The sequence below is a fragment of the Hyposmocoma kahamanoa genome, unplaced genomic scaffold (assembly GCF_003589595.1).
Source record: "Hyposmocoma kahamanoa isolate Upper Pololo Valley unplaced genomic scaffold, ASM358959v1 92, whole genome shotgun sequence".
NCBI classification, from domain to species: Eukaryota; Metazoa; Arthropoda; class Insecta; order Lepidoptera; family Cosmopterigidae; genus Hyposmocoma; species Hyposmocoma kahamanoa.
In genome coordinates, this window is record NW_020654748.1 from 16,117,348 (window position 1) to 16,132,346 (window position 14,999).

General features: G+C 36.8%; 1 protein-coding gene across 1 annotated transcript; it reads left to right on the plus strand.

The window, feature by feature from the left end:
* Positions 1-657: 657 nt before the first annotated feature.
* LOC113236857 (leucine-rich repeat-containing protein 15-like) lies at positions 658-14,714 on the plus strand. Its single transcript, XM_026473065.1, has 8 exons — positions 658-780; positions 4,412-4,562; positions 9,166-9,309; positions 12,144-12,600; positions 12,690-12,949; positions 13,242-13,367; positions 14,171-14,283; positions 14,356-14,714. The coding sequence occupies exons 1-8, from the start codon at positions 675-677 to the stop codon at positions 14,421-14,423; spliced, it is 1,425 nt and encodes a 474-aa protein (XP_026328850.1). The 5' UTR covers positions 658-674; the 3' UTR covers positions 14,424-14,714.
* The last annotated feature ends 285 nt before the right edge of the window (positions 14,715-14,999 follow it).

Consider the following 14,999-nt stretch of genomic DNA (forward strand, 5'->3'; position numbering starts at 1 on the left):
TAGGTTGTTTTTATTAGAGAATTTTTATGAAAAGATGATTATTTACGAAACTGGAGTTTGTGTGTTTGTTAAAAACAAATTTTACAAAAACCAATTAAGGTACGTTTGCTTAATTAACACCCAGTTGGGGTTTCCGTTGATTTATTTTTTCTTAAGAATTGGATGATTAAGTAAAAAGTGGTTGGACTTAACTGTAGTAATAATCTAATTTTCTTCTACATATTGAAAAGCTAGGCACTTGCTGGCGGTGGAGTAATCGTTAATCATCTCTGTTCAGCGCCCTAAGTCTGATTTGACAGTCTAGGTATTACGGACAGCCCTCTATGTAGAGCATGCGTGGAGGGGGATGAAACCACTGCGCACATCCTACTGCAATGCTCCGGCGTGGCCAACTACAGGGCATTTTGCCTTACCTTGGAGTGCTGAGGTCGCTCCCCGAAGTCTTCGAAAAATCCAGGAGGATGCTGAGATTTTTAGAGGACTTGGGTGGCACGAGTAGGACCCTGCACCCACCACACGCAAAATAGGCGCATGGATGCCAAGTTGCCGACAACAACTCGTTATACCATACCATACGACACGACATTTTCCATTATCTAATCCCTCTATTTTCGTTTTCAGGATTCCACTCAACAACAGGACAATGCACTTTGAGCCCGTGCGAAGTTTTCGAGATGATGACGCGAGGTTCTACAAGTCCAGACTTCGCAGGGTCTGGATGTGCAGCAGATCTTCATTGGAGACAGCTGGATAGAAGATTACGTGCTATTGAACAACCTAGTGAGTATAGGCATTGTACAATAATATTCTTACACTACGGTGTGAGTCTTGTGTTTATTTTACCTGGATTGAAATAGTACATTATTGCCGGGAAGTAAGGGATTGCTGGACGAGTATGAGTTACAAGGAAGGCCTTGTATTAATACGAGTCAAGCAATCCCCGTTCCCGCCGAGACATGTATAGAATATTTCTCAAACAATGTGAGAAAATAATAAAAGACTAAAGAGAGGAAGATGTATGTATAATAGAAAAAGTAAAAAAATATTAATTAATATTAAACGTAATACTTATTTGACGTGTTAGGACAATTGCTAAATGGAAATGTTATAGTTTTTCCAGGCACTTCTGATAATGTGTTTGAATGTGTATCTACTGGTATTACTGTATTTTTGTTATCGCTCTTATCACTAGCACTCATTTTCGTGATCAAAATACAAAAAAAGACGAAAAAACAAAAGAATACCAAAACACTTTAAAAATGTTACCGCCATTTGCTCTTTTTTTATGTAAGCGGTACAGGTAGGTATTTTTAATTCTCGCCATTAGAACACCGGGCAGTTGGCTGTATGTATATATACGTTTTTCTTTAGCCTGTGTACATAGTTCATTATTAGTAAGTATATTTAAAAATTTAGAGAACAGGACAGTAATGGATTTCCATACTTACTTTGTAGGGCTTGGCCGGGAAGAAGTCGCATGGTCCATAAATGAAGTTTGTCATTCCGTCCGTGTTTGTTTTTTGAAAGTAATGCAAACATTTCCGAGCATGTTTGAAAAATTTATTTAAATTAAATAACAACTTAGAACATAGTCAGTTAACTGTCCCGGGTCCTTAAGTCCTGGAGTCAGGTCCCAGATTTATAGATTATAACATAATAAACATTTAAAACTAAATCTTAAACACATGTACGATGAAAAAAGAGTAATGTCCACTTGCACTAAATTTAAGTCAGCCTTAAACCAATGGTTTTTTTTTTACAATATCAAGTGACAGGACGATCAAGTCTTGCACGCCTGTTCATAACAGTTGCAGTGGCACTCCGAGCTTTAAATAGCAAAGATCTCAGGGGCTCTGCCACTGCGCCTGTCACCCTGAGACATAAGTTGAGAAGTCCCTAGGTAAAATAAAAAACTATTTTATGATAATGTAGTGTTTTATTTGATGACAATTTCTCGTGAAAAATACAAGGGAAAATAGGTGTTGAAGTATCATCTTGGCAAATATTAGGCAACTTGCATGAATACGTAACACTTTTTTAAATGTTGAATATATACATAAAAATAAGTAGTTTTGTCTTTCGTACAAGATAAATGCACTAAATGACTTGGAAAAAACCGGCTGGCCGGTTTTTCAATGGTCGTATTTGTCAACCAACAATTTTCAAAATAAAATCACTCTGTACCACAAACAAGATGTCACAAGTATTATAACTTAAAAATATCATATAACAGAAGGAATTAAAAAATAACAAATAACAGAAGGAACTTACAACTGTACATACAACTAAAAAACTAAATAGTTTTAGAAGTCATGGCAGTGAAAACGCGCTGGCTCAGCATAAATGCCGCGATTGGCCCCGACTCTGGTATTCAGCCACGACTCTAAATAAAACTTACTTTTTAACCGACTTCAAAAAAAGGCGTGGTTCTCAATTCGTCTGTATGTTTTTTTTTGTATGTATGTTACGCGATAACTCCGCCATTTGTGAACCAGTTTTGAGGATTCTGTTTTTGTTGGAAAGAATGTCAGATGTACCTCATTTAAATTTCAAGAAAATATTCCACCTCTAAGGGTGGCAAACTAGGGGATGAATGACATTTGAGATTGTTTTTCTTAACCGGAGGTTAGGTTATGTTGTTAGAAAGTTCAATGGCACTGACATGTACTTGTATCCCCGCATACAAACACGTCACACTTACAGTACGGCAGTACAGTGGACACTTTCCGGTCGATTTCAATATAATTTGGCAAATACTTAGCCACGAACTTTTGCGGACGGTTTTTCAGTACTCTGTACTGAGATTATTTATTGCTTTACTCAACGTATAATCCAAGTTGCGTTTGACAGCTCTCATTCCAATACAATTGCTAAGAAAAAAAAACGGCTAAAAACGAAAGAGAAAGGCGCGTTCTTTTAAATAGTATTTTTGGATAATAATACCATAGATGTCACTTCTCCGCATTTTCTAGACCTGTCATTGACAAATATGCCGAAATACCAAAAAAAAATTAAAGGTCAATGTTCTACGATTTGATAACATTACAAAGTTTTGCAAAAACTCCGACAAATGTTCAATATATTTAGAGAGTCACAAAATGTAAAAAGCCGACAAGAATAGTTATGAAAAGCGAAAAATCGAAAAATTTCTAAAAAAAACAGTAGATTTTCGCTAAATAACAGTACGACAGTAGATATAGTCCGAAAACACTAGATCTACTGGAAAAACAGTACCTGGCAACCCTGGCGAGAAATGGCAAACGGCACTCCTTTGTTCCTCATGAAAAAGGCGAAGGTCAGAAACCATACTGTCTAGTCATTAGTTTCTCTTTTTGTGCAGTATAAAATGTTTCGATTTGAGTCTTCAGCGTGTGACTGGCGATGATTGCATAATTGTCTATAATTTTTTTTATTACTCAGTTATGAGTTCTCGTTTTTTGTTTTTTTTTTCTTAAAACCTTTTTTTGGCTTGATAAGCACTATGTTGTTTCATGTTGGTGGAAATTCGTAAATGGCATTGGATTATAATTGTATTATGAGTCCGTGAGTTTTTCTATATGTATAAATAAATAAATAAATAACTAGTGTAGTTTTCATAGACTTTACAATGGTATAATATACCGGATGTCTTAAAAAATAATGACGTATTATTTTTTATGCGATACAATGACGTAGACGACGAAAATTACCTAATTACAGCGCCCAACATCTTCGTTACATGATACTTTGATGGTGTCTTTATAAAATACACAAAATGTCTGGTGTAAGTCATTTGTGAAAATATATAGTTGCACAAACAATCGATCAATCACAAAAAAAATTCAGCCCGCTTATAAATAAAGTGCCTTTTTACGATTCCCATATAAATTTTTGGATAGATTGGAAAATGTCTAGGGCTTTACTTTTCGCTTTGTACGTCGGGCCATTTCAAGGTGCGACAGCTAGGCTCGCTGTTCTATGCAGATCGTTAGATAAAGCATGAACTGTAACAAAGAACTGCTGATTTTTCACAAATTTAAAGGAACATAGTTGACAGAGTTAGTTACTTCTCTGGGTTAACCACACGAAGACGATCTTATCCTCCGACACCAAAGTACGTAATTTCTCTCAATCTTATGACTATTCCCACCATCCGGGCATATTCAGGACTTTGGGGACTCTATCCTTGCAGCGATATTTCGGACGGCCCAACGACGACCTGTAGGTTGCCCCAAATACACCCTTTTGGCAGCTCGCTCCTCTCCCATTCTTTTCACATGCCCTAGCTAGCGAAGTCGGCCGGATTTTATCTTCCCGACTACGTTCGGCTCAGACACTAGCTCTTCTATCTCTCTACTGAATCTGGTCCTCCAGTTCCCAAATACTCCTCCGAAGATAGTTGACACTGTTTAATATATTTTTAATATTACAGCATGGACAATAAGTTTCGCCCAGTCTCGTTGGCGGCAATGTTCAAAAGGAGTATGCCGGTGCGATGCCACTCGTAAGTCTCTGACTTGCTGGCGCGTTGGTCTCTCGACCCTCACAGCGGATCTCGTTGTGCCTGCAGATCTTATTACCATGTAAGTAAAGTTTTCTTTACTTTTCCAAAGTTTTAAAGCACAACATATTATGAAGTAGGTAATAAAATTGTGTATATACGAGTATATGTATGTACACGGAAATATTTAACATAAAGGTGTTCAGATCTATATATATATACATATATATATATATATTGTGTGGTATGTATTGGTGATGAGTGTACTGAGTTATTTAGTTCGAATGTTAAAGATATTCTCTATAAGTATCCTCTACATAACGATATCCATAGTCCCTAAAATCCGAGATTGTATCAATCAATAATCAAAACGCAAATAAAGAATAATCTCTTATAAACAAACGATCTCTTATACCTGTAGGGTATATATGTAGGCGACCGAAAAGAACGACCATGACGCAATTCAGGGTGAGTCCCTTTCAATTAAATCCGCTCGTAAATAAAATTATTGGGGTGTAAAAGAATAAACTTGCCAGAACGTCGCAACGACAGATATAAGCATTGCTCCTCTCTTCACCTCCTTCACTTTATTATCACATTATTATTAAACCAAGTTATATAATATAAATATATGATATAATAAATATAAAGCAAGCAAGTAAGAAAGAGCAGCAGAGCTTCTTGTGAAAGAGTTCGTCCAGGGAAATATTGCCCTTTATCTATTTCTGCCGCCAAGCAGTAATGTGACTTAATGCTCTGTTAACCGGAGCACAGTAATCTGTGTTCCGGAAGGGTAAGGGTGCTGGTGAAATTACGGGCACATGGGACTTGTCAACTTATATTTCAAGGTGGCAGGCGCAGTGAGTGTACCTCAGATCTCTAAGTGGCAATGCAACTACCATGTACAGGTGTGTCACTTACCACCAGTCGCACGACTTGTTCGTCCCGTAACTTGTTAATACGTTCGTGACAGAAATAGATAAAGTGGCAGCGCTTTCCTAGACGAACTCTTTCACAAAGAGTTCTATTGCTACTAAAACTGTTATTTTTCAACAACTGTTATCATAAACTATTATCAGTTATCCTATTATCCTGTTGTTATGTAGTTTTGCATACAACGTTATAATGATAGTCAATCAATATTTTGTAACTTGTTATGGTTCAATCAACTTTTTTACCAACACTGAATATTATGGACAAAAGTAAAAAAAATATTTTTACAGTTGTTTACACACTGACAAAGCAAAAAAAAAAACGCACGTAATGGCGTCACCGCAATGAAAACGAATCTGTTACTATTATAATGTTATTGTTGTTGTTGACTATTAATGGATATTATTATAATGTATATGGTTATATAAATTACTCAGCAACAACAACACCAATAAATCAAAAGAAAACGTCTGTTTTCGGCACCAGTTGTATTGAAATTGATTGATGTTAACTGCCTGTTGATATCAAATATCAAAATCGACATTATTCCAATTACATAAAGCACATTATCGGAGTTTCATATGAATTACTTATTACACTTATAACAACAAAATATAAATTAAAGAGAACTTTGTATTCTGCACTGAAAGATTATAATCATCAGATTTGCAAATCGTAGCATCGGCTAATTATTTGAGTAGCGCCATTTCTCTCTCACAGCTATTGCTATTGCGTATTTGTTAGTTCGCACGACGCAATGTCAGGATAATAACAGAAAAATTATCATAGCTCAAGGATAAGGCATTACTTTATCTGCTGTAATAATATTATCCTGAATATCCACTGTTTACCTTTAATGATATCCTCGGTATCTCTATAGGTAAAAACAGGACAATTAGATGGCCATATGAAAGATTAATTCTCTAATTAGCCACTCTTAGAGGTGGAATATTTTCTTCGAATATAAATTGGGCCACTGCTGAGTTACCCACTTTCCAACAGAAAAAGAATCATCAAATTCGATTCACAAATGCGCGATAACTCCAGAGTTACCGCGTAACATACATACAAAAAGAAATGTTCTCGAATTGAGAACCTCCTCCTTTTTTTGGAAGTCGGTTAAAAAGATGAATATTTACGAAACTGGAGATTGTGTGTTTGTTAAAAACAAATTTTACTGTATTTTAAAAGAGGTTGTGTTCGTAGAGCTGCCAGTCTTCCACAATACATTACTCTAAGCTTATGTAATAATATGTATACTACTGCAATGTTGCTTTGTTGTGTATTGTGGAGATAAATAAATAAAATAATCTCAGTACAGAGCACTAAAAAACTGACCTCAAAAGTCGTTCACCCCCTAGATTGCCACTCTTAGAGATGGAATGTTTTCTTCAAATTTAAATGGGGCCACTACTGAGGTACCCTCTTTACAAAATAGAATCATCAAAATCGGTTCGCAAATTATTGTCGGAGTTATCGTGTAACAAAAAAGTACAGTCGAATTGCGAACCTTCTCCTTTTTTTGAACTCGGTTAAAAATTTGATTTCATCGTAATCTTTCATTGTAAAACCCAAATAGATTATAAGAAAAATTAAATTCCTTTTATATACGTTTTTAAGATTTTAAAGGTCTAAAATATAGGCATGCATTGGTCTTGCATTAAATTAATAAAATCGAACAAAATCCAGACTTTATTTAAAATAATAAGAGATTTCCATATTACATTCTTGCTTTGTAAACAAAAGGACGTTCGGTAAGTTTCATTCGATATAACTGTGTTCTGAATAACGTTTGTAGCCATAGACGACATAAATTTTGTAGCTTTTGCCTGTCAAGAAGTTCGAGCAATCGTACGGGTGTGACGTCATTTCCATTCGATTTCGAATACGACAGTTTGACGTTCGATTCGGGTGTTGTGAATAAAAATGAAAAGAAATCGTATGATATCAAATCGAATCGGTCGACAACTGAGTTAACGTAAGGTTCTAAATCGACCCCCAGACTAGCTTTTCAAAAAAATCTGTAAATGCAATTGACTTACAATTATATGGACGTCGGGTCCGCGCTAAAAAGTGTCCGAACTTATAGGGCCTTAAAATCGTATACAGAGCGTCATTCACGCTTAAGTCTTCGTTTGTTCGACTGACAGCGAAGCAAGCAAAATTAGACAGTACTGCGATGACATTACAATTTAAATTCAACGTTTTAGCTTTTTCATATTCCTTTACATGTCACTACGTTTAAATAGGTTGACTTGGGACATTTTTTTCGTGGTTTTTGTATTAGACCCGTCGTCGTCCATTTATTTGTAAGTCAATGGTAAATGCTTCAATGGTAAAATTCATGTAAAGAAAAATAAAATAATGTTTCCTTTAAATTAATTATTTTAAGCATTTAAGGTACTTGCCCTTCATGTCATATTGATGCTTTCCATCATATATGTACAATATCGTATAATTATATCATACATAGGGCGCACTATAAGTTTCCGGAACTGGCCACTTACATAAACAATATTTAAAAAGTAAGAAATAAAAAGAAAAAGAGTAGAAAATGGAACTCTTTGGCTGTAGAATACAGTTTGCTTCATCTGACTGTCACTTGTTTTTACATTGTGGCGTCATTTTAGAAATAGGTTGTCTACATCACCATGGATTTAAACATTTTCGTACTATGATCTTCTACACTTTAAGTGTAACTTGACAGCTCTGCGGAGCTTCACTCGGCTTCAAACTGCTTTTGGCGATAAAGCACCACGCAAGACGACTATTTATAGCTGATTTGCAGAATTTAAACGTGGTCGTGTGAATCTCAGTGACGAATTCCGTGATGGTCGCCTGTCCACTGCTGTGAACTACAAAAACATTGATGCTGTGCGCCGTATGATCAAAACAGACAGGCATATGACATACCATGAGATTCGAGCATCTTTAATGTGTAATACTACACAAACATCTCGGTGTGAAAAAGCTGTGCTCTTGGTGGATCCCACACAATTTGACTGAGGCTCAAAAAACGAATCGCGTCACTTGGTGCAATTCCATGCTTACCAGATTCAACGAAGAGGCATCAAATTTGGTGTGGGAAATAGTAATAAGTGACGAAACATGAATTTCTAGTTACGATCCCTAAACAACGCAGCAATCAAGCGTATGGGTCTTTTGAGATGTGCCGAAACCAAACAAAGTGGCGCGCGTGTAAAGTGCCTCAAAGCGGATGATTACTTCTTTTTTTAAATAAAACTGGACACGTGGCTACTGTTGCTTTAGGGAATCGTTGTACTGTGAATGGTGATTGGTACACGACCATTTGCTTGTGCCGGAAGTTATTAATAAACTCCGTAAAAATAACCGTAAATGCCGTATCATCTTGCACTACGATAATGCCAGTTCTCACACGGCCAGACAGACAAATGAATTTCTGAAGGTGAACAACGTTGACCTTATGAGCCATCCCGTGTACAGTCCCGACCTAGCACCTTGTGACTTTTATTTGTTTCCAAGAATTAAGAACCAGTTATGCAGTCAACGATTTTCATCGCCTGAAGAGGTTGTCGAAGAGTATTGTCACGGAGGAGTGGCATAAATGTTTTCAAAATTGGTTCATTCGTATGAAAAAATTTTGAGTAACATGAAATTAATTTATTACCATTTATAGTATTTTTTTCTTATTCATTACGGAAACTTATAGTGCGCCTCACGTATAATGCATAGCGCTGTAGATAAAGAAAATAAACATGAGTTCTTTTCAGAGACCTGGGCACGAACAAACTTCGCACACTCCACAAGACTACGTTCAAAGGGCTGCGGTCTTTAACTGAGTTGGACATGTTTGACAATCACGTGGAGTACTTACCTGCAGGGATCTTTGACTCTCTCGTCAACTTGAAGATATTGTAAATTTTTATTTTTATTACCGTTTTAATTCTGGTAAGATAGTAATTTAGTTAATCACGCTTGGACTAACTAGTAAGCAAGGTTACATAATTAAATATTTTTATTAAGTGTTATGACGTTTCACAGCCATGATGTTCAATTATTTTTTATGAAATTACTCCACTAGTTTTATTATAATTAAAAAATTCCTTCAATCCGCCAAAGAGTCGTTGAAAACCAAATACAAAGATCCGACAAACAAGCACATAGCGAAATTCGTGAGGTTCGCTGGCTCGTTCCGTGACTTAGTTGGCACAACGTCTGACACGGTTTGCTAGAAGAAGTCGGTTCGAATCCGGCCGGATCGAAAGAATTTTTTCAATTATTCGACGTTTACATAAGTTTTGTAATCCAAACTTTCCTTTCGAAATCGTAAACAAAATAACTCGTTGACACGTGGCTTTGTTTCAATGACAAGTTGAAATTCAAGAATTAGAAGTTTTAGCCCATAGTCCGCCACGCGCTGGCCCAGTTGTGAACTTGCACGTTTTCCGAGAGTTGTGAGCCTTGAAGTTTCATCACGATATTTTCCTTCACCGAAAAGTTCACGGTAAAATTTCTAATTAAATTTCGCACATAAATTCCGAGAAACTTTCAGAGGTGAGAATCCGGATTTTCTCCTCCCCGCTGCAGGTTGAGGTACGGGAAAGCTATTGCAATCATACGCGTCCGCGCCCCCACCAGTGACTGGTTACATCGAGCGCAACCCCTAACCGAGAAGGGAGACACATCTCCAAATGTAAGGTTCGCCGAACACCAAACGACCTCCATCTCGGGGCCCTCCATGCTGGGCAATAAACTCCTCCAAGTCCGCTACCCAGGGGCCATGGTGACCTGGACAACATCCTCTCAACTGTTCAGTGATTGCTCCCCCAGCTCCCGCGGCAGATCTGCTGGCAGGCTCCTTGGAGCGCCTACCGCACCGGCCAATCGCGCAAATACGGCCGCAGGAGTCAGGGCGAGCGGCAAAGACAAGTCTTTTCCTCCGCGGCGCCACCTTCTCACCGTACACATCCGTGTGCATCAGCTCGATGCGGACCAAGACGAGCCTGCGCGGAACGCCCTCCTCCTCGGGGCAGCCTAGCTCCATTGGCCGACCCGTGGGTTCCTCTTAGCTTCATCGTGGGATGAAATATACCACGGCTACTGAACCCCCCGCCGCGACGTTCGGGGATCAAAGACCATAGCGTAGTCTCGGTTAAGACAACTTTGAAACGTGTGAGATTACTATTCTCACATACTGTATTCCTATAGATCATAGTAGTCTTGTGGCCTATAAAGTGTCTAATTTCAACCCACTACAATGATATTAGTGTTCTTTTAAATAGACAACTAACAAAAATGTCCCAGACGTACAAGAAAGCAATGGTACGTCGTCATACGGGGAGACTCCTTTCGTGCACCCCATTTCACCCAATACGTATGAGCAGGCTTGTAATTCTACGAGAATAGTTCCGACATTTCAAAAGTCAAAATAGCTATTATGTTAGCAAACCATCTTGGGAGACGAAGGAAGAAAAGATAAGAACGTTCGTGCATATACTGTAAAATGTAATTTAATCCGCTGTACTTTAAGAGCGATTATACCTGGCAACTTTTAGCAACGATACAAACGCGCATTTGTGAAACGAGCAATTGCATCGCAACACTAGCGATTTATAGTCAGTTGAATCGAGGCAAACACGTGATTGCATCGATGCAGTCACTCATGTGAAATTATTAAAAACGTGCCACTGTAATATGTAAACGTGCCGTTGCATCGATGTAGACACGCATGTACATCTCGACAGAACGGCGGAAGCCGTTAGTGTGCGATACCATAGAAAGATGTCCGCTTATATAAAGACGAAAATACTTGAAAATTACGTGAATTTAGATTCTTGGTCAATGTTGTGAGAGGCGCAATTATGTAAATGTTTCACGTTTTATAAATGTCCTAGAACACTATTATACTTTTTTTTTTAAGTTTATTGAATGTCACAATATTTGACCGCCATGATATTCAATTAAAGAAGAACAAACGAAGACGAATAAAATGAAGAAATTGGTTTCTCACAGATGGAAAAATGTCATTAAAAATCAAAAACAAAGACCAGCAAGAAGCACATAGAAAAATTCGTATGGTCCGCTAGTTCGTTTGCTGGAATTTAGTAGTAGGTTTATTAGAACTAGGTTTGCTGGAAGAAGTTGGTTCGAATCCAGCCGGATCGAAGTAATTTTTTACTAAGTATTCGATTTTTGTATTAATAATTATAACAAACTATTAATTTTCGTGTTCTGGCACGAAATACATTTAGTTTACGAATAATTTATCTAAAAACTAGAAAAAATCAGGCTGTTTTAAATTATACTGATAGTAAGTTTCAAAGGTGTGGATGAAATAGTAAGTAATCACAAAATAACCTAAGCCAAGTCATTTATAAAGTGTCAGCAAGTATATTTTTGATAATTAGTTTTTCCTCACTACAATGATATTTAAAATATTATGCTTCGTGGCTGTGTCGTGTTTGCAATGATACTGTACGTCTGCATCGCTATCGTGTCTCTGCAGCTGCGACTGTATCGCGTTTGCATCGCAATCGTATTCTATTTATCAAATTAAAAAGATTATCAAATAAAAACGCGCATGTGTAAAGGTGGCCGATTAGCAACTGTATTGCTATTGCGTCGACTGAATTACTGTAGACACGCTGCTAAAAATCGCGGTGTGTGACTAAAATATTCTAGCGATAAATCACTAATTTGTAATTTAAGGAAACTCTCAAATTTTAATTGCTCTTTCATTTGTTTACAGAAGACTTCAGAGAAATTTTATCGAAGAAATCGACAGCGAAGCTTTCCGATCCACAAAGAAACTGTTTCATGTCGACCTGTCTAACAATTTTCTCTATACACTTCCTGAGAGATTGTTCGCTAATAATTCCTTTTTAGAAACAATCGATATTTCAAACAACCAAGTAATTTACATACCAGCTGATACATTCGTTGGACTCGAGTCATTATTAATATTAGACTTGTCGAAAAACAAAATACAGCGCATCGAAAACGGAACGTTTTCGATAAGACCTTTGCAGATATTAAAGTTTTCTGAGAATAAAATTGGCAATATCACAGAGAATGCTTTTGAAAATCTTGTATCTCTCGAGACTCTTCTACTAGATCGAAACAAATTACAAAATATCCCGACACATTTGTTCAGCAACCTTAAATGTTTGACTTTCTTAGATTTGTCTATCAATAATATAAACAGCGTAAGTGTGCTTCTTAATAAATTCTATTTTATTGTGTTTCGATTTACGGCTGTAAATAAATTATATATCTGTTTTCTCAATTATTCCAGTTGAGTGGGGCTGAATTCGAAAAACTCAAACGTCTTCGTAATTTGGATTTACGAGAAAATGCGCTTACTGAGATACCAGATTTTACGTTTTCAAATTGCTCTCACCTTGAGAAACTTGATTTGTCCAAAAACAAATTACGTTATTTGAACTTCACAAGTTTCCACGGCTTGGAAAATCTAACGACGCTCTTATTGACCGATAACAAGCTCTACGAAGTTCATTTCAAAACATTTTCAACATTGAAAAATTTAATAACATTGTAAGTAATATTTCCTTTTTTAAATTAAATTCTAGTCTAAATAATTATTATCTTCACTTTCCCGTCATAAGTTATCTCTAAAGTAAACTGAGTACAAAATTCTTTAACGTTGTTCAAGGGCGTCCACAGTGTTTTCCTTTACTATTACTGTGCTTCGGTTTTGAAGGGTAAGAAGGGTGCAGGCAAAAGACTTGTCAACTTATGTCTCAGATTGACCGCCAGACGCACGACTTGTTCGTCCCATCACTTGTAGCAATGGTCATATAAACTATCTATCTGTTTTATGTTCCAGATACCTGGACAACAATATGTTTCCCTCCCTCCCATCGCGCACGCTTGATTACATGCCAAAACTGGCGGTAGTCAAGCTTTCAAACAACCCGTGGCACTGTGATTGTCACACACTTTATATTTCCGCGTAAGTCGTACTATTACTAATTACTATCCCCACACGATGCACCATTCCTTTCCTGTATCGATTATCAAATCCTTTGACCACGATGGAAAGCATTATAGTGTATCCCACCTATACGATAAGAACAGAAGCTCGGATGAATACATTACGGCGGATACGTCAATTGATAGAATAGAAACTGCGGAGCGCCCTCGTAGACTTTGATTGATAGATATCGAGTAACACGGAGATCGATACTGCGTCGCAAGGGCTATCTTCAGGAATTGACTACTCGTATGCCTAATCGACGATGATGTAGCCATTTCAATTAAAAACATATACATTATATACATTTCCTATGTGTAACAATCCTAACCTAAGAAATCATCACTTACATTGAATGAATGAATGAATGAATGAATGAAATATTACATATTTATTGTACATAAAAATTTCAATGACAACACAAAATTGTAATGTAAGCATCACAGAGTAAGCCAATGTACAACAGGCATTACATTATGATTTCAGAAAAATTTGCTCTACGTCTGTAGTGACTGTTTAGCACTGGGGTGCACGAAAGGAACCTCCCCGCACGACGTACCATTCTTTTCCTGTATGTCTGGCACCAATCGGCGAGCACCTAACGCCGATTAGCAAATTCTTTTACCACGATAGCAGGCAATATAGTGTATGCCATCTACACGACTAAAAAAAAGCATTTAATCGCTCTTAAAAATGGTCTTTTGAACGTATTCAATGGTCAAGACAGAAGAGAGAAGATTTGAATTTGTCTTGAAAGGTCCAACTCTATTTTTCAATTTCAGATGGGTTCGACTGAACGAAATGAAGTTATGGGATTATTCTCCAACATGCGCGTCCCCTTGGTTCATGGAAGGTCATTTTCTTAAAAAACTAAAATTTCCAGAACTGTGTGCAGGTCAGTGGGCCAGCATGGTAAACCTATCGCCTCGTCTTCCTATACAACAGCTTTTAGCCTTGAATGTTTCAGTGAATAGAAAACCTCAAGAGAGCATGGAACAGAACCATGACGTCACTACCATCGACCCATGGCACTGAGAAAACCGTTACAAAAACATCGCTTTAATTAAGTTCTGTAATTATAGTTGTGTGTAGCGCTTAATCACCTGACTCGAGAATATAAATCAAGAATTATTTATCAAGTGGAATAAACACAAATGTCGTATAGAAATATCAATAGGTTTTTTAAATATTGACAGTCATGACACTCACCAACTGAATTTGAATTTATTAGTCTTCCGAAAGCATATGCATAAAATTATATCTTCATTTAGTTTTCGTTTCATCAATAATTATTAATTTAGTCGTTTTCAAGTAATCTTAATTACCGTGTATGAATTTTTTTATAGATCTATTTTGTCGATAACGATAGTATTACCAGAACTGGTATTCATTTTATTTTTAATGGAATGTAGTATCTTGATTATTTGTAATACTAAGTAACTATTTTAAAATGCAATTATCGATAATGTTTTTGTAAGTGACAAGATTATTCTAGCACAAAGGGATAATGTAAAAACTAAATACATAACATCTACTAGCATTCATTTTTTGTCTTACGTCCTTTAATATCTAAGTTATATAAGCTATAAATAAGTTAAAACCTATCACAAT